The sequence below is a fragment of the Mustela nivalis genome (assembly GCF_964662115.1).
Source record: "Mustela nivalis genome assembly, chromosome: 8".
NCBI classification, from domain to species: domain Eukaryota; kingdom Metazoa; phylum Chordata; class Mammalia; order Carnivora; family Mustelidae; genus Mustela; species Mustela nivalis.
Window position 1 is genome coordinate 100,272,952 of NC_139027.1, and position 21,304 is coordinate 100,294,255.

Sequence of the window (21,304 nt, forward strand, 5' to 3'; positions counted from 1 at the left end):
GTACCCCTGAAATTAATATAACACTAAAATTTTTTAAGATTTAGAATAAAACAAAAAAGGGAATATGGGAAGAAATAGAATTTTAAAAAGCTATTAATATCTTTAGAGAAGTAAGAATATATTGCATCCATGAAACAAGGATAAAAAGTATAAAAATGAAAAGAAAACAAAGAGCTTTTGGATATTAAAAATACGGCTGCAGAAATAAAATCAAGTCAATGGAAGTCAGTACAACACATGAGTATTATAGTTGAAAGCACCGATGAACTGGCAAATACAGTGGCTGGAAAGAGATACCAGGGCACTTCTCAAGGCTTCTGAACACTAGGTACAAAAAAGAGGATACTAAAATTTTGCAGAGTTAATAATTCTTCATGAAATAATTTCAAGCATCAGAATGCTGCTGACTTTAAAATCACAAAGGAGACTATAAAAAATTGGAGCAAAGAACTTACGTCACAGAATTCTATACCCAACCAAACTGTGGACTGTAAGGGAACAAACACTTCGAGATATGTAGGGGCATGCCCTTTCTCAGGCACTCCTAAGACATAGTCCGCTTAAAGGAAGAAATATCAAAGAAATTCTGTCTGCCATTTTGTGATTCTGGTCTTTAAAAAGAGAATTATAAACATGCGTTCACATAAAATCCTGTAAACAAATGTTTATGATAACCTTATTTATAATCATTAAAAAGAGGAAACTAGGGGCGCCTGGGTGGCTCAGTAGGTTAAAGCCTCTGCCTTCGGCTCAGGTCAGGATCCCAGGGTCCTGGGATCAAGCCCCACATCGGGCTCTCGGCTCAGCAGGGAGCCTGCTTCCTCCTCTCTCTCTGCCTACTTGTGATCTCTGTCTGTCAAATAAATAAATAAAATCTTAAAAAAAAAAAAAAAAAAGGAAACTACCCAAACATTCTTCAGCAGGTGAATGGATAATCAAAGTAGGATACATCCATAAAATGGAATATTCATCTGTAATAAGAAGAAACCACCGCATGGATGGATCTCAGGTGCATTAAGCTATGTGACAGCACCCAGAGTAAAAGGATATATATTGTAGGATTCCATTTATATGACATTCTGGAAAAGGCAAAACTGTAGGGACAGGAAACAGCAGTGGTTGCAAGGGGTGAAGAACGTGGGGGAGGGGACTCACTCTAAAGGGGGCACTTCTGGGGTGATGAAGTTATTCCTTGTATCGATTTTCATGGCAGTTTGTGGTAACAGTTACCTGATTGTATACACTTCTGAAAACTTGAATGTGAAAAGGATAAAATTTGTTGTAAGCAAATATACTCCAGTAAACCTGAGTTAATAACAGCTACCACAGAGGTCACCTCAGCAATGAGGCCTTTCCTGGTCACCTGTTTTTAATGGCCTTTTTCCCTATCCATCCTCCTGAAGGTTCTCCTTCCACTCCCTCCCCTGCTTTATGAAACCTGTCCCAGGATCTCCAGAAACTGTTTTATCATATCTAGGCTATTGCCCTTTTAGTTTGAAGAATCAAACTCATTTGACCTTTCTTCATTGATTAAGCTTTTCTATCCTTTCAAATCGTCAGTGATCTGACACTTTCCATCTGCATTATTTTACTCTGAATACATAAATTGTCAAGCATGACTAATTTGCATTAAAGAGAAAAAGCTGTAGTGATGAAGTCAAGATTGTGTTTGCAGATGTGTTTTTCTCTGTAGATAGCAGTGAGTGCCTTGCCGATGACTGTAGTATAATTGCTGGAGGGAACCTCACTGGTTGGCACCCAGACTCTGCTGCTGTATTATGGCGAAGAATCTTGGGAATCCTCGGGGACGTGAACAATATCCAGTCACCCAAGATTCATGCCAAAGTGTTTGGGTATCTCTATGAGCTCTGGTACAAACTAGCAAAGGTATGTCCTGCTCCATTAACTTTTATTCTAATGGGGGAAACTGATTTATCATGTAACATAAAAACTGTGTTGCAGTTGATGTATTCTGGAACACAGATTAGGTGTGTAGACAAAGTATGTTTGATTGGCAAAGGATAAATAATAAAGAACTTACAGTTTGGGCATTTTATAAATGCAGAAGAGTTATTTAATGCATATAGAGAATATTACTATAGGACATTAAAAGGTAGGGTGTTGAGTGATTTTTTTTTTATAAAAGTGATACTGTTTTTATTGTACAAAATTTGAAAAATATAAGAATAAAATTAACATCATCATCCCACAGAGATAACCAGTATAAATATATTGTTTTATTTTGTGGGTAAATACATTTTACAAAGGTAGAATTTTAGAATACATACAGTTTTCATTCTGGTTTTTGTTTATAAGGTATGATTTTCCTAAGTTATTAAGTTTTTTGTTTTTTACTTTTGTTTTTAAAAAATGATGTATATTTATACAGTATAACTTGTTAAGCCATTCCTCACCATGTAGAGTTCAGGACCTCCCCCAGCATTCACACTCAAGGGAAAACAAAGCCCTAATTTTGTATTAAATCTAAAACCATGTCCAGTAAGTGGAACACAATTGAAAATGTCAGTAGATCTCAGTAAAAGAAAAAATTGTTAATGTTGTAGGTTTTTACTCAGTGTACAAAAATTTAGTGAGAAGCAGCTCTTTCGCTGTGGAACATTGGCTACACAACATTGAAATATTTTGGGGATAAGCTAAGCATGGCCTTTACTAAAATTCTTCTCTCTGTGACTTAGATACGGGATAATCTGGCAATAAGCCTAGATAACCAGTCTTCTCCTTCTCCACCGGTCCTGATCCCACCACTCAGAATGTTTGCATCATGGCTATTTAAGGCAAGTGGATATGTGTTTATTCCTTTATTGCAATTTCCTCTTCCTTTCTAAAATTGAGTTTAAAAAATGTAATTGCCCAAGACTGCACGTTTTGAAGACAAACTGAATCTTACTAAAGCCCCTGCATCCCTCATCTCCATAAAAAACTCTTATGGAATACTAAGAAGTAAATGAAATGTTGAAATGCTCTGCATCTGGAGTTAATTAAATATTTAAGCCTCATCTCCTTGGCAGGCGACGATGTTGCCAAATGAATACAAGGAAGGGAAACTGCAAGCCTACAGACTGATCTGTGCCATGATGACCAGACGCCAGGATGTTCTGCCAAACTCGGACTTCCTGGTGCATTTTTACCTTGTGATGCACCTGGGATTAACCAGCGAGGATCAGGTATTCTGTGACTCTCCTATCACGGTAGCCCACAAGGTGGAAAGTGCATATGACTTTTTGCAGGTTAAATTAGGGTTCATGAAAATATATCAAACACAAAAATTCTCAGTAGTTTCAGCTTATCTATACACAGCAATCACTTTGATTTTTCAAAATTGTAAATCAGCTTTCATCACATCCCTGCTGCTTTTCTCCATTGACCTTGCATTGTGCCAACCGAATTTGAACTTTATTCTCTGCCTTATATAGTGCTAGATGAGCTAGCCTCAGCCTACGTTGTCATATCCAAAAAATGGTGTTGGGATTCTGCAATAGATATTGTTCCAAGAAAATTATTCTGGTCACTTAAAACTGTTTAAAAAGTATTGTTTTAGTAGTCAGGGTGTTTTTTTTACAAGACCACAGTCATACATTAGGGGTCCTAACATTTCTATATGAGGAGTTCTCTTAATTTCTTCCAAAGAGGGGTTAAAAAGGAAACAGAAAGGTCAATGGAGCTACTAGTGAGAGCCCATCCTTGGAGATCGTGGGTGTGCAGGGTAGGATGTGGCCAGTCCCTGACCTGTCTCCGTTGGGAAGAGCCCTGCCTCTGGGCAGAGGGCAGGGAGGGGAACAGGAACTCAGTCGTGATTTGCTGTATGAATATCAAGCCAGGAAGTGATAAGATTGGTTTGTATTTCACAGAGATTATTCTGAACTCAATTTGAAAGATGAATTTGAAAATGTGACAGTGATAAGATAGAGTGGGCGGTTGGGCCTGGAGACAGATTAATTAGGACGTGGTTAAATTTTAAAATGATGCGAATTAAGATGTTAGCACAGGGAATGGAAAGGAATAGGAAAGATTCAAGAAATTTCAAAGCATTTCATGTTGTTACTAGGTCTTTTTGACCAATTAGAAGTATGGAGAATGTTTCAGGATTTACCCTTGAAATTATACCTACTTACCAGTGACCCTGAATCATTCATGAACTACCAAGATGTCATCCTTTCTGTATTTGTTTCATTCTCTGAATGTATAATACAGACACACCTTTTTGATACCCTTGAGATACATGTAAGAGGTCATTCTCCAGAATACCTAGTTTTTCTCTATTGCTTCACAATATGCTTCCTGAAGCTTCTAGACCCTTCAGCCCTATTTCAAACTCTTTTGGATACATCCCCTGATATACGATGATGAGCTTTCATCATGGAGCTTTTATCTAAAGTAATAACCATACTGTCCTACTGAGTTGTCTTTGTCATATTTGCTCTGATTCCAGCAGTGCATAGAGGACATTCTGTATAATAGACTGGACTTGGACCCACAGTCTCATTTATTTCCTAAAAAATGCAGAAATAGAGATGTGAAAGCAGAAATGTTTGTACTCTGCTCAGATATTTGTAGCCATCATTGCAGGTGAAATCGTCTTTCACAGAATGATGTAACAGGTTGTGTGGAAGATTGAGGGATATAAATAGGGAAGAGAATGGACTCTCACAGATCATAATGAAATCCCTCAGTGACAGAAGGTTTAGTTAACACAGTACTTTAAAGAAGTATTTTGCTAAGATTTTATAGGGAAAAAAATTTAGTTGGAAATTATCAACTGTAGTTTTCTCATTCAATGAAAACAAGTTAGAAGTCAGCAGCAAACACTTAGTATTCCTGGAATGAGTTCTCTAGAAAGTGACATAAATAGATATGAATTTAAAACCCTCTTTCAAAAAATAAAAATAAAAATAAAATCATCTTTCTATTTTAAAGGCTGTTGGAGTGGAAATGAAACAATAACATGAGGTGAAATAGAGTTTGAGAACCCAAAACATAATTTCAAAAAATACAATTTTATAATGTAGAAAAATTAAGTTTTCAGATTTTTATACTTAAAATTATTTTCATTTTAAAATTATTTTAATATATGCCATGTTTTGGTTAAGTTTGAGATTTTATAGTTCATTGCAAAGTACATAAATCTTAAGTGTTGGCCCATTGCTAGCAGTGATCCCAATATCCAGACTCCTAAGACAAAACTGGGATGTAAATCTCTGTTTTATAATCAGCCTATTGTCTAGCCATTAGACACTTGAATTTTTATGTGTGTTAAATAGAACTGGCTGTTCTGATATAAACTTAACAATTATTGGTATATGTTTTAGAATCCCTGACTGTCTGCCAAACAGAATTACTCTAAATAAGCCTTATTTCTTTTCCAGAAGAAAATTATACAGAATACCTTCTAATGAAAGAAACTTTCTCATTTGAGTAAGAAATGTCTCTGATAATTAGTTTAACTTTTGGTCCACATGCCTAAATGGATCATGGTGGTTTTTCCAGAACTTATATGTTCTTCTGGAAGCAGATATTATATTAATTGTAAAAATACAAAAAAACACTTACAGTAGAGAATACAGTTAAATCAGTTAAATTCAATTTTTTATTGACCAACTGTGCACCTGTGACTAGTACCATCTCAGGGTTTGTTTCCTAATTGTGAAAGATCTCAAAGAGCCACTAGCCTGCCCCTAAAAGACTTTTTTCCTGCATGGAGAACCTTTTAAAAATTTTCCTTATTTCTTAGTAAAATAAGTAATAGCAAATAATTTTAAATGGTCTAACATTTATTAGTTTTGTCTTACAAATAAAATTCAAGGTGAATATCCTCCTTTCACCGTTAGGTGGAACACTTGTCTGCACAACTCTCACCGTGTGGCTCCCTCCCCTCTGTTGGCCTTTAAAAGGGAGGCAAGGCCCAGAGCCCTGTGAGCCTGATGGTGTGGCTTAGTCATTTTACAAATGCTTTCCTAAATATGAGAGTATCGAAATTATGTCAGTAGTGGCTAATAAAATGTTGAATTGGAAATAAGCTTTAAGATGTTAAAAATCTTTTTCTCATATGTAAGGCCGCTTCTAGTAATTGAAAACATTAAAAAAAAAACTATTTGTAAAATAGATGTCTCACAGACTGTTCTATGATACAATCAGATAAATCCATGGTTTCTTTTTTTTTTTTTTTAAAGATTTTATTTATTTATTTGACAGAGATCACAAGTAGACAGAGAGGCAGGCAGAGAGAGAGAGAGAGGGAAGCAGGCTCCCTGCTGAGCAGAGAGCCCGATGCGGGACTCGATCCCAGGACTCTGAGATCATGACCTGAGCTGAAGGCAGCGGCTTAACCCACTGAGCCACCCAGGTGCCCCATGGTTTCATTTAATATGGTAGCCAATTCATTATGTAAACAAATGTAGATCTTTCTGTATTTAAAAATATAATAATGATACATAGACTGAACAGCCAAAATGTAGCACATTCCAAGCCAGCTGTTTTTATTTGGGCCAGGTTTATCTATTCTAATAACTGAATAATTTACTATCTAAAATAATGACTTTACCAACTAGTATTTTCCCAAGTACCTGTGTGGTTTGAGTTTATGGTTTATTAGCATGATTGAGAAAATGCTTTGAAATAACTAAACTTCTCCTACATTCTGAATTATTTAAAAAAATATTGCTACTGTTACTTTTTTAGAAAATATGTAGGATCATAAGGACTTTCAAAATAACTCTACATTATGAATAAAATTTGGGGTGACATGAGGAACTGATTGCTCAGCCTGCCTATGATGGGTCTTCCAGAAATGCCCAGCTCTGCCCAGCTGCTTCATGTCTGGTTGGCTGGTGAGGGTGGGACAGAGGGTCTTCAGTTCCCTAGCACCCACACACACACACAGCGCCAGATTCTGTACTGGCACCTGCATGACGTTGTCCTACTGATTCTTCTCTGCAATTCATTTAGATTAATATCATGACCCATTGTTTAAATAGCAAAAGTTCAAAAAATATTGAGAACTTTTGCCCAATGCCACATATTAAAAAGGCTGATAGAATTTACAGGCAAGGCTTGGTTTATTCCAACAGGGTATGTCTTTCCCCTTGATCCATAGCCAACAGGCTGGTCAAGCAGTCCAGTCCTTGATTCTGTTTCTCTTTCCATCTTGTTTGACCTAGGCTCAAGCCTTGGCCCCCTCTCCTCAAACCCTTCCAGACTGGAGTGCCTTCCCATCTCCAGCCCCAGATAGCTTTCCATAGCTGCCTTCCCAGCTTCTCACCATCTTCCAGCTGCCCTTCTAAAGCTGTTCCTGGTTGTTCTTAGTTTTTCCTAATGCTTAGGCAGCTTTTTCACCTCAGTCTTCCCAAAAATATTTGGACTTGAAAAGCACCGTGATTTGGGTTTATTGAAAACAGTTCCTATTAATTTCATCATTACTTAAAACATATGGAAAGATCAATATGTGTGAAATGGAAAAGGACAGTTGAGGAAAGGAATTTTATTTTCATGTTTTTAAGAGCATATATCAAAGACTGAAACGTTTTCTTTGCTTAAAGTAAGTGAACTGTTTTTTTAACAATGACTTACAGATTTAATGTCTTAATGCAGTTTGTTACACATCAAAGTTAAAATTAAAGTCTCTTTTAAAGGCAAAGCTTACATTAATGTAAAATTATTGTTGCAAATTTGCATCTAGAAACTTTGGGATATATAAGTCTTTGTCATTTTCATCTGTAATTTTGTAACACAAGCAAAAAAGCATGAGGCCTCTCTCAGGTGGAGAAATATATGTTGTTTAGCCTGGAGGTAACTGTCAAGTGACAAATTAGAATCATCACAGTATAAAGTCATGGACTAAGTGTAATGCAGTATGATTAAAAGGTGTAATAGTTAAGTGCATGGGCTTTAAGACAGCCTGTCTGCGTTCTAGTCTTGGCTGTTCCTTTTATTAGCCAAGTCATTTGACCTCACTATGACTTCCTTCCCGTATATGTAAAATGCAGGAAATTAGGGTTCTTACCTCCAATAGTTGTTTGAAGACTTTGAGAAGGTAAAATATGTAATGCAGTCACCTCAGAGCCTGGACACACCAACCCTCAGTAAAGTGAGCCCTTGTAATGATACTAAAGAGTATGAGGAAAAGAACAGCAGCTTTAGTAACTGGGTGTATTTTATTTTCTGATATGTTAAGATGTTAATGTTTTTCTTTCCCCATATATTTTCTTACTTTTGAACGTAATGGTTTTACTGAAAGATAGAATTAGGCATTGTGAAATTTCAGAACACCTGGAGAAATACCCACTCCCCATGCTGTAGGTCAGACTTCACTAAAATGTTTATTTAATCCACTTGTGATTCATAAACATTTTTTGTGTGTCTCCTGCCACTGACTCACTTTCTAGCCATTCTTCACCCGGCTCGCCGTGCCTTCTCTATGATGGAAGCTAAAAAGCTGAACTGTATGTGTTCCAGCTCCTTGCAGCTGGGTCGACATCCACCCAGGTCCCATCCAGCAGAGGCACGGAGGTGGCAGAGCTGGAAAAGTATGCATAGGGAGTGGTGGGCGGCAGCTGTCATGAGGAGGTTCTACTCTGGAACCTGCATTACTGTGACCAGAGCAGGCAGCAGCATCTCTGCTGGAATCACTCTGGAAGATGGCTGGATGAGTATGCTTGCCACCTTGTTCCTGGCTGTGGAGGGTTCATGCTTGGTTCGCCGACACTTCTAGAAACTCTATAAGCCATCTCATGCCCCAATATAAATCCCTTTCATCTTCATCCCCACGGGGTGGATTCTGTTGCCTGCAAGTAAGAACCTGGCTCAGACAGTGGCTACTCTGCAATGTACCACGCTGGGTGCTGGCGATACATGATCAATGTGGTTCATATTTCAGTCACTAAATGCACTTGTAGCATTTCTTTTTTCCCCCTTTAATTTTAGCCATTTGTTTTGTAGCCAAGAATATTTAACTTGTTTTAGGAAACTTTTGCTTTCATTTGACTTCATATTTTAGTGAACTTTTTGCTACACCAATGTTAATACATATATAGAGTAATGTTCTTAGAAGTCAAAATAGCTCATGATTTTCTTAACGGATGTTACAACCTCCTCTCATGAGGTATATGATGGAATAATATAATAATAAACAGTCGTTTGTAAAAAGATCCCAAGAGACCCCTCAGTGAGCATAAGACTCAGCAGTGAGCTATGAAAGCAAGGTGCAGGGGTGATACTGTAAATTGGTCATACCTGACTCTTTTAATAACCCCAGACAGCCTGTATCATGCAGTGATATGTAATAATTGCATCACCTTTTTCTCAGACAAAGAATTGTTCTTTGTTGAAAATTCAGACTTATAACTAAAACTGTGGGTTCAGTACACATAAGTTTATAAATATATTTAAGGCTAAACATAAACGAGTATTCATTTTCAGGAAAAGTGCAGAATTAAGATGGCAAATTAGGGACCTTGTTTTATCTCATGTCCAAGGAAGTAATTCTAATGTATCTCTAAAGTGCTTGTTCTGTACAGCAAGTGATTATTATTTGTTTTTAAAGATTTTATTTATTTACTTGACAGAGAGAAATCACAAGTAGACAGAGAGGCAGGCAGAGAGAGAGAGAGGGAAATAGGCTCCCTGCTGAGCAGAGAGCCTGAAAATATATAGCGGTACAGGCCTTTCTCAAGAAACAAGAAAGGTCTCAGGTACACAACCTAACCCTACACCTAAAGGAGCTGGAGAAAGAACAAGAAAGAAACCCTAAGCCCAGCAGGAGAAGAGAAATCATAAAGATCAGAGCAGAAATCAATGAAATAGAAACCAAAAAAAAATAGAACAAATCAACGAAACTAGGAGCTGGTTCTTTGAAAGAATTAATAAAATTGATAAACCCCTGGCCCGACTTATCAAAAAGAAAAGAGAAAGGACCCAAATAAATAAAATCATGAATGAAAGACTGATACGGGACTCGATCCCAGGACCCTGAGATCATGACCTGAGCCGAAGGCAGTGGCTTAACCCACTGAGCCACCCAGGCGACCACAGCAAGTGATTATTACCAAGGTTTAAATTCATGGGATTTTGATTCAGTGCTACCAGGATAAAGTGCATATTTGTAAATTTAATGGTCTAATTGATGTTTAGAGGATTAAATAATAGCCTTGATGTGTATCAGTAGAGGAACTCTAGAAGGCTAACTTAACAGCTTCATTTGCCTGAGCACAAGAGACCAATGAATGGGTTGGACCAGAGGACCTCTACGTCCTTTCCCATTGAGCCTTCTTGTATCATCTAATCTATTTTTAAGCACTTATTATTAGGGTCACATTGTTAATTCATAAATATAGAAAAAGGTTAAATAATCTTTTCATATTCAGTGTTTTTCCTTACCATTGTAACAACCTGTCGGGTTCTGAAGGCATATGTAACATCATGATATGCATGAGTAGATACGGTATCCATCACCTTGTGCAAAGAGCCAAATAACTGGTACACACCTTAGAGGATTGCACTGGGTTGAATACCTTTTTAGTTGAGTTTGAAAACAGCTCACAGAGGAGTTGGAACTGATTTGAGCAGAACTTTCTAGGATGGATAGGATTTAAATAGTCGGACAAGAAGCAGGTTAGAATTTCACATGTCAGTGATATAGACCTTCTCAGGCCATCCATGTTCAAGGAACAGTAACTGAGTGGTATGTATTAGTTCTAAATATGTGCCTGAAAATAATGTGCAGACATGAATCTAGGCAGCACTGTAGGGAACCTGATTCAGCATTGTTTTTATCTCATGACTAATGGGGAGCCATTGAACGTCTTGGAACGCAGCACTCAACATTGTCAAAAAGCATTTTTAAGAAGCTTAAACCAGCATACTTTTTGGGGCGCCTGGGTGGCTGAGTGGGTTAAAGCCTCTGCCTTCGGCTCAGGTCATGATCTCAGGGTCCTGGGATCGAGCCCCACATTGGGCTCTCTGCTCAGCAGGAAGCCAGCTTCCTCCTCTCTCTCTTCCTGCCTCTCTGCCTACTTGTGATCTCTGTCTGTCAAATAAATAAATAAATAAAAGAAACTTAAACCAAGTTATATGGGGTAGGTTATAATCAGGAAGGAATGAGGGCAATAAGCACAGAGAGGGAATTGTTGAAACAATCCAGGGGCAAGGTAATGGGGGCCTCACAAGGACTGAAATGCAAATGGAGTTTATATGCATAAATTCATTTATTTATATGTGCATATATGAATATTTCTGTTCGTGTGTATATAGGTTTTGTGTACTTCGTGTGATTGTGTGTGTGTGTGTGAGGAGTATTTTGGACAGATTGGGTATAGTGCTATGTGTAAGTGCCCTGAGAAGATAGAGCCTACTGGCAGTATTCCCATTATCTCTCAAAGCAGAAGTCAATTCAGAAAGGCAAGATGGGGATTTGAGAAAAGGTGGGAGGCTAGATAGGCTGGAACCTCTCTCTTTATTGTGGGCATGGTAACACAGGGGCAGGCAAAGCAGGTGTATGGAGGATACACTGAGAGGTGTCCCTAAGGAATTCTTAACTGTTAGGAAGTTGAAATGTGTTGGAAAGGTTTCCAGGTACATTTCTTCTCCACTTAAGAGAACATTATGTCTAACGCTGTTGAATTTTGAACAGTTGACATCCGAACTGTGAATTTTTTACAGTTATTAAACTAGATTTCTAAAGGTCTCTGTTATCTTATTTTTTGTTAGCCAGTTTTGTTACTATTTGTTTTTGGAAGTACTTTGAAACATTAAAAAATCTTTATTTTTCTAAAAATGTTATTTGTGTGTGAATTTACTTTTTTTTTTTTAAATTAGTGGGATTTTGTTGAATGTAAAGTTCTCCTATAGCAATAAATAAAACTTTCAAGTTTGACTTAGGTTTGATGGAAGACTAATGCTTTCAAGGATGAGTGGTATATATGAACCCTGTCCTAATGTGTATTGATAAACTAATAATTCTCACTGTGTCCTTACTGTACAAATTCAGAGTGATGAAATGTAGAACTTATCACATGGTTCGTGTTCTACCACCAGGTAGTATCCGGTGGTTTCTGAGTGTTTCCCATAAGGTTTCATGAGAATGTACAAACCAAAGGTTAGTCAAGTTTTACCAAAGAAAATTTTATTATACCTTTGCTTAACTATTAATGACCATAGATAGAGACTTCGAGACAGGTGACCACACCAAAATCATACCTGGAGGGTTTTTGTTTCTTATATGGCTGAGAAACCAATAATTATTTTCATTAAGCTATAGACCAAGCCCACTTACCCCTCGAACACCTAAATAAGGAAAGTAGAAATATGTAGAAGGTAACAGATGGTAGAGATTTCAGTTAGGAGGTTTAACACATGTGCAGTGAACTTGTTTCACAGCTTTAGAAAGTGTAAGATAATAGCAGGGGAGGCTGACCTGGCGAGGGAGAGGTTTACCTGAGGCCAGAAACTTGAATCTTGTTTGATTTTCCTTTTCGGAGTTAAAGCTATAAAGACTTTCTTTTAAATAAACACTGTCAGTGAAGAGTCTGAATTATGAATTTAATTACAAATTTGGCCATACATCTTTAATAAGCATATGCTACATGAAATAAAGCATAAAAATGAAATATAATAGCAACTCAGTGTATGTGGAAAATTGAAAGATTTTGTCCTTACTAAACTGTTACCATATGGTAAAGTGTATAAGCTGACCTACATCTTCCACTAGAAAAAATGTTCTTTTGTGTCCCGAGGTCTCTCTTTGGAAGGAAATCCTACAGTGGCTTCTAAGAAGGCCCATGTCACCAGAATCTTCCTTAATAGACTCACTGGAGTCCATCATGTCTTTTCCCAGGCAGAGTAGGCACTCAATAAATATGTTGATTTATAGGAGTATAAATAGGAGAAAAAAAAGAGGAAGCCCTTCTCAAATCCATGTGGCATCATGGTGAAGAACAGATAACCAAAGTACCTGATCCAAACCATTCTGGTTGAGACTGTGGCTCTAGTGATCAATTTCAGAGCTGACATGAACTTTCTGCTTTCTTTTTTTCTTTTTCTTTTTCTTTTTTTAAAGATTTTATTTGTTTATTTGACAGAGAGAGATCACAAGTAGACGGAGAGAGAGGCAAGCAGAGAGAGAGAGAGAGGGAAGCAGGCTCCCTGCTGAGCAGAGAGCCCGATGCGGGACTCGATCCCAGGACACTGAGATCATGACCCGAGCCGAAAGCAGCGGCCCAACCCACTAAGCCACCCAGGCGCCCGAACTTTCTGCTTTCTATAGTGGTGATCTAGCCATCATTCATTACCCTAGAATATTGATTCCTGGGATGGCAGGGGAGGTTGCCACACCCTCCCCTCTAGGGGCACTGGGCAATGTCCAAAGATACTTGGTTGTCACTGGAGAAAGGGCATATAGTGGGCAGAGCCCAGGGTTGTCGTTACACATCCTACAACATACCGGACCACAGCAAAAAATTTACAGTCCAGTGTCAGTAGTGCTGTGGTTGGGGGACCCTGCCCTTGAATAGTAGCACCTATGTAGATGACACCAGACTAGGAGAAGATCCGGGCGATGTAAATTAAATGACTGAACCCAGCAATCAAAACAAGTATGAAAGACTAGCTTTCTCAACTTAACCAAGGAAATTAAACCCCACAAAAATTTAACCAGGGAGATTAAAGAGAGGCAAATGTTTGAGGCCGAACATTATGAAAATTGCTAGCAGGGAACTCTTCTTCAAAAAGGGGGGATTCAATTTCATATGGTCCAATTTATTTTTTAAAAAGAAAAACAATTTTAGAACTCCCAACATGGAGTGATTACATTAATTCAGAGTTAACATGACAAATACCTAAGGTGCATTTTGTCTAGAAGCTGAATCTGAATGAGGGGTGTGGCCTGCAGCCCCAGAGCCTGAGGCACTGCAAGTGTGTGTGGCAGCGGGGAGGGGTTCTGGGGGACTGTTCTCCCTGCTGCACACTGTAGTGCACACTGCCAAGTGGCTGAGATGAGAAAGGATGGCGAGAGAACAGCTTGCATGGTGAGGAGTTGGCACATGGGCACAGATCATTGCTTCCTTCAAATATCTGGAGCCCTGTCTATGAGGAGAGAGAGATCAGGCTGTCTTACCTCCTGAGCAGGGACTGTTGGTAGACTCCAGCTCACCAACAGGAGTGCATTCTAGCCAGGTGTCCAGTTCAGACATGGCTGGTGATTGATCAGGGGTTTGTAAGCCTCTCCTGCTCTGTCATGTCTGTCCACAATGGCTTGCTGGTCTGGCCACCTCCTGGTGGCCTGGGCAACAGGGTCATTCACTCGGGACCCTGAACCCTGATCTTCACTGGAGTTGCTGTGTGCATCTTGAGTCAGTGACCACATAGCCGCCTCTGGCCTGAACTGCTTGTTCTGTGAAATGGAGTTGTAATGGCTGTCTTTGGGGCCCTGGAAAAATGAGGGCAGTTAGGCTTTCAGTAAGTGCTACTTGGATTGCTGCAGAAGAGATTTCCGTTGTTTGGAAAATGGCTTGTTGACCTACAAGAACTTCTCTAACCCTTTAGAATTCTATGAAGATTTTAAGAAAATTTATTTTTTTTCTTTAGGCAGAGAAGAACTGAGAGGCTGAGAGGTGGCATGTGGAAGCATTGCAAATACTGAATTGTACTTGGGGAGGGGGATACCTTAACTCCTATGTGGGAAGGATTGGTTTTTGAATATAAGAGATTTTAAATCATAACTGTGGTTTATAATCCATAAAGGATAGGTTTGGATACAAGGAAATAACATCAAGAAAAGCATTCTAAATTGCAAGTTTTGTTTCTGTGAGAAAGTGCTCTCCTTGTGGAGAATAATCTCTTTTTGTCTCTTGATTCCTTTTTAATACATAACAATAAGTGGGAGTGTGGTAATTGCAGACTGTTCAGCTATTAATGCTATTTACTGGAACACATTTTAGAGAGAACATTGTTTTCTGAAGAAACAATAAACAACAGTTTTTCTTTTGTTCTTCCATGGAAAAATATTCTTTAGTGGCTAGAGAAATTTTAGAAGAGGAGAACCTTTTAATAGTAAGACAAAATAAAATACCTACCTTCCCCCCGCCCCCAATACTGGAGTCTTGCATCGAATGTGTGCAGCATGGTTCTTTTGTTAAGACTTGGGGCCTTTGTGTCACCTATCTGCTTCTCTCCCTTGGGTCCTCATGGCTGTGCCCCTGGAGGAGCCCTGTGCTCTTGTCTTGCCCTCACTCTCAGCTATGTAGAGGTGTCCCCCACCCCTGAGGGGTCATTGCTGGAGGGCAGGGGCCATGCTTTATTCTGCCTCAGTCCCCTCACAGCAGCTGACATGGTACCTACAACCAAGTTAGCACTTAAGAACTTTGTCAATTTATTGTGAAATGTTTTTGTAGAAGACAAAATGTTTTTGTAGAAGACAAAATGATGTGGCTCTCATTTTGGACTCCTTTTAAATGAGTGGATTTTTTTTAAACAAAAGGACTTTATTTTATTACTGTTATTATATTTGTGTATATTTTTTAGAGAGTGAGAGCATGAGCAGGAGAGGGGCAGAGGGAGAAAGAGAATCTTAAACAGGCTCCATGTCCAGCATGGAGCCTAACATGAAGCTCAGTCTCACAACCTTGAGATCATGAACTGAGCCAAAAAGAACGGGATGCTTAACTGACTGAGCCACCCTGGCGCCCCAGTGAGTGGATTTGAAATGAAATGTTTCAAGTCTTCTTTTTCAGTTAGCCCTAGAAAAATTAATATTTTAATAAGATCATAATTAAAAATGCTGCCATAATTTAATACAAACAATGATGTATGAGGCTTTAGAATTTACAAAATGCTTACCAATCAGTCTCTGTCACCCTTTGTAAGAGCACTGTGGGGTAGGTTGCATTTTTACAGATGAAATTGATGCTCAGGAGACAAAGTACTTGCCCAAGATCAGAGATCAAAGTAGTGGTATCTTTCAGGAGTCTTGTGTCCAAATCCATCCTCTTCCTTTCCTTCTTCCTCCTTCGCTCCAACATCTGCCTGAAAGCAACTTTGTTTAAAGAAAGTACTTTTTAAGTCCCCCAAATAAATTTTATTATGTGTAAATCAGAAGCCAAAATGTTAAACACCTGTTCCTAGACTTGAAGCAGCAAGTCATTTGACCAGTTAAAGGTGGTTTAATTATTCTAGATGGTCTAATTCCTTGCCTTTACCTCTTTCCTTCCTCCTGTGGTGGGATTCACATCCACTGGGCTCTCCATCAGTGGAACAAGCAGGCTAGGGGATGTCTCAGTTTTGCCAAAACTGCTGCTTTCTTAGTGGTTCTAGCCTGAGAAGTGGGTTGAGATAGCTAGCTCCCTTTGGGAATTTTCTCTCAGACTTAAGCCGTTCTTGGGAGCTCAGTGTCCAAACACATATTTCATTATGAAATATAAAGAAGACAATATAAGTCTTTTGCCCAAGATGAAACTAAAAATGTTCCCTGTTGGGATGCTCCACATATCGTGTCCACACCTCCATGTTGGTAGGATGGGTTTGTAGAGTCCCAGAATTGGATGACCAGCACATTGCTCCTTTTTCTCTCCCCACCCTCCTTTTTTTTTTTGACAGAACACAAAATATGGGTAGCTTTGATTTTGCTCCCACACTCAGGTGGAGTTATTTTACGTACAAGGAAACAAACTAGAGAACATGTATCTTAGGTTATCCTAGAATAAAAAGAGTATATAATAATCATATTCCAAAGCCTATTTCTTCTCCTGTGTGAAAACACATGAGAGGACATGGGGGGCTCAAAAAGGAAGAGCATTTCCTCTTTAACCTGTTCTTGGTCATGGGCTAGCAAAGAGCCCGGAGAATCAATTCCACCAAGCAGACTCACCTTCATCCACGCCTGAGAACCAGGCTTCCCAATCTCAGTAAGGGAGAAGGAAACACTTTTAAATGCACCGGACACTGATCTTTAACAACATCAGAAGCTCTAAGTCTTTTAGCAATATTAAAACACAGAAGACACAAATGATGTGGGTTTTCTAGTATTCATTTGAGGGAAAAACAAGAATCCTCATTTCTTATTGGGTTCCTAGGAGATTTCTTGGTGTTTTTCCATAGAATCTTTCTAACTACCACCTCTACACACACAGTGCCTCTGCCTCAGGCATGTGCATGTGTGTATGTGTGTGCACCAGGACATACACACACACACGTGTGCATGTGCAATTTCTGTCCCAGTTTCCTAAGAATATTTTGGTGGGAGGCTCATTTCTATTTTGAAGATAGCATTTTATGATCCAGTTTTTCATTTGATAGATAATATTTCTATGAGAGTGATATGTATATATTTTGGAAGCACATTTTTAAGCCAGAGCATTTATTGACTTTACTTGGAAGTATAGTTCTAAAAAAGTATTATTTGCATTTATAAATGATTATTAGGCAGAGTGAAGGGATGAAAGAGTAATTTATGTTTCGGAGCTAAGTAATGTCCTTAGAATGATGCTCTGGCTTTACATGTGAGGCCCACTATTCACCAAAGTCAAATGGTGCTTCACTGACCCTGCATTAACACTTTATCTTCCAAAGGAGGAGGAGCATGCTTTGGTTTGTGTGCAGACCTTGGGACAGTTTCTGGCCGTTGTCGATCTCCTATTCTATATGTGTAAATGAAAAAATCGAATGATGATCTCTTAGATCTTTCTTCTCTAGGTTTTCAAAGTTCCAAAGGAACACATTAAATATCCTTGTTACCCAAATTCAGTAGAAAGATGTTTCCCTTACTAAATTTCTTTACTTCATTCTAAGGTAATACAAGTATGCAGTCAGATCCTAACCTGGATTCCAGCATGAGAGTGACTTGTGTATTCCACTTGGCATCGTAGGCAATGTTGACTGAACCTCACTGTACCTTGCAGCCTTGGCATTAGGCAGCATTTGAGTATATTAAGTCTATGGTTTCATCCAAGAATTTCTTTTTAGTATTCTAAGAAGAATATATATCCAGCTGACTTATTCCTGAAGCAGAATGAACACCATACCTGGGAACAGAATGGCTGCCTGTTGCTGTAGTACCCATATTAATTATATGAGTGCATGTTTCTCTCATTGCAGTAATTCCTACCTTAATGATAATACTTGCATGATTATGCTCACTCCATAAGTACATTTCTAGCAGTCCTGTAATCTGTGATGCCAGTGACTCTTTGCCTTTGCTTCTGCTCCAGAATGTCATAAAGGCTGTGGAGGAGTTCGTGGAAGAGCCAGTGGAGAGGCTTGAGCTGGCTGCCTTAGAAAAAAACACATTTGAGTATCCTCCTGGCCCACCCCATCCACCCTGCTTCCTAGCCCTTATTACAAATGCCTTTCTGTGTCTACTGTCCCCGAACTTGGGCCGCCAGGTTTGGTCCCATTTTAGAATGCCGCATCCATGTCCTGCAATCTGAGTATACTCTGCACTCACAGAAGTCTGCACAGCCTCGACACTTTTGCTGTCATTCTTGCCAGCAGCAACTCACTAAAGCCCTCATTTGCTGAAGTCCAATTGTCAGGAGTTAATAACTGCTCTGAGCATCTGCATCAACCTCATTAAACCAGCCTGTTGTAGAAACTGTAATGTTTTAGATTTGAGGTTCATCAGGGTCATGACTAAGACAGTCATTACATAGTCAGGCCATGGTGTCTTCAAGGCATGATTGGTGCAGCTGGTAAGTCACATCTTTCCACAACCCTCCAACAGTTTTTTTCATCTTATGGAATCATAAATGTGCCGGAATTTCCTGACGGGTTTGCCATCTCTCTGTTAGTCTCCCCAGTGAGCTGTGAAACGCCCTGTATAGGAAGCCCATGTGAAAGTGGCTTCTCCTGATCTGTGGACTGCAAACAGGGTTTTGTTGGTCAGAGTAAAGGGGGTTGTATATTTCATTAATGTTGCTAAGGACTTAGGGCTGAGAGAATGACTTCATTCATATGATAGAGGGTAAGTTCTTTCTCAGTGCATCTGATCTCCAAGTACCCTGAGCATCCTTGCACTAATTTGCTAATCTCCAGAAATATTTAGAGAAAAGTTTGAATGCCACATCATAGGCTCTGGCTTTCTTCCCATCCCAGAAACAACATGCTTTTCCATTTTTTCCTTTTCCATAAAACTTCCACAGTCTCCTTAAGATGAGGAAGGATGTTCATTCTTATAGCTTTTATCCAGTGGTGTACTGGAAATTATAGCCAGGGCAGTTAGGTAAGAAAATGAGATAAAAGGCATGCAGACTGGAAAGCAAGAAGGAAAGCTGTCTATAATCACAGACAATGATCTTGTGTATAAAAACCCTAAGGAATTGCCACACTCACTAAAAACTTCTATTAGAATGAAAACATTAATTAAGCAAAGTTGCAGGATATAGGATCTATATACAAAATTACCTGTGTTTCTGTACACCACAATGGACAATATGAAAATGAAATTAAGAAGACAATTTCATTTATCAAAATGAGCAGAATATTTAGTCACAAATATAACCTAGGAAATGAAAGAGATACATTGAAAACTATAAAACATTCCTCTATGAAATTAAAGAAGGCACAAATAAGTGGGAAAATGTCCCATATTCCTGGACAATTAATTTTGTTAAGATAACAATATTCCCCAAGTTGATCTGAAGATTCAGTTGGATCCTTATCAAAATTCCAATGGCCTTTTTTACCAAAATGGAAAAGCTGATCCTAAAATTCTTAGGCAGTTGCAAGAAACCTCAAATAGCTAAGACAGTCTTGAAAAAGAGCAGAGCTAGAAAACTCACAATTCCCTATTCAAAACTTACTACAAAACTACGCAATAGGAAGAGTATTGGTGCTGGTAAAAGATTAGATATATAGATCAATGGAATATAACTGAGCGTCCAGAAATAAAGCCATTTATCTCTGGTCAACTGATTTCCAACAAGGGGGTCAAGACAGCGAAGTGGGAGAATAGTCACTTCAACAAGTGGTACTGGGACAACTGAATATCCACGTGTAAAAGGATCCAATTAGATTTCTACCTCACACCATATACTGACTTTAACTCAAAATGGATCAAAGACCTAAATATAAGAGCTTAAACTATGAAACTGTTAGAAGAAATGACGAGATATGCCATCAAAAGCATAAGCAACAAAAGAAAAAAATTCAAAAAATTATACTTCATCAAAATTAAAAATTTTGTACCAGAAGACACTATCAAACAAGTGAAAGACAGCCCACAAAATGGTAGAATATATTTGCAAATCATGTATCTGATAAGGGTCTAGTGCCTAGAATACATAAAGAAGTTTTATAACTCAGTAGCCAAAAGACAAACAGCTCAGTTTGAAAATGGTTGAAAGATTTAGACACTTCTCCAAAGAAGATATCATAATGGCCAACAACTATGTGGAAAGGTTTTAAACACCATTAATCACCAGGGAAGTAAAAATCGAAGTCACATGAGGTGTCACTTCATACTCACTAGAATGGGTATAATTTTTAAAAAACATGAAAAATAAAAAAATGTTGATGAAAAGTGGAGAAATTGGAACCCTCGTATGTTACTGGTAATAATGTGAACTAGTTGTGCTGCTATAGAGAACAGTTTGTCACTTCCTCGAAAGTTCAAGCATAGAATTACCATATAAACCAGCAATTTCATTGCTAGGTATATACCCAAAAGTATTGAAAATAGGTATTCAAACAAAAACTGGTACACATATTTGCATAGTAGCACTGTTCGCAATCACCAAAAGGTAGAAACAACCCAAATGTTCATCAACTGATGAAAGGATAAACAAAATTTGATGTATCAACACAGTGGAATATTATTGGGCCATGAAAAGGAATAAAGTATTGCTACATGCAAGGATAAACATTGAAAATCTATCAAGTAAGAGAAGCCAGGTTAAAAAAAAAACTGCCACGTATTCCATATTCTCAAATACCCAAAACAGGTATATCCATAGAGAAAGAAAAGTAGATGAGTGGTTGCCTGGTGGGCAGGAATAGAGGATGACTGTTTGTGGGTAGAGTGAAGATGTTCTCAAATTAAATAGTGGTGATAGTGCACAATTTTATGAATATACCAAAAATGACTGAATTGTATACTCAGGGGGCACGAGCAGGGGGAGAAGCGGACTCCCTGCTGAGCAGGAAGTCTGATGTGGGGCTCCATCCAGGACCCCAGGATCTTGACCTGAGCTGAAGGCAGTTACTTAACCAAATGAACCACCCAGGTGTCCCTGAGTTGTGTACACTTTAAAGGGTATGTGTGTGTGTGTGTGTGTGTGTGTGTGTGTATTTATTTATTTATTTGACA

The 21,304-nt window shown here is 38.5% G+C and overlaps 1 protein-coding gene across 23 annotated transcripts in view; it reads left to right on the top strand.

The window, feature by feature from the left end:
- Positions 1-21,304, top strand: part of RALGAPA2 (Ral GTPase activating protein catalytic subunit alpha 2) — a 328,431-nt gene that overhangs the window by 151,311 nt on the left and 155,816 nt on the right. For all 23 annotated transcript variants that reach the window (XM_082743139.1, XM_082743124.1, XM_082743140.1 and 20 more), the window contains 3 exons: positions 1,694-1,887; positions 2,697-2,795; positions 3,030-3,185. In XM_082743139.1, coding sequence (XP_082599265.1) covers positions 1,694-1,887; positions 2,697-2,795; positions 3,030-3,185 — 449 coding nt within the window. The remainder of the gene's footprint in view (positions 1-1,693; positions 1,888-2,696; positions 2,796-3,029; positions 3,186-21,304) is intronic.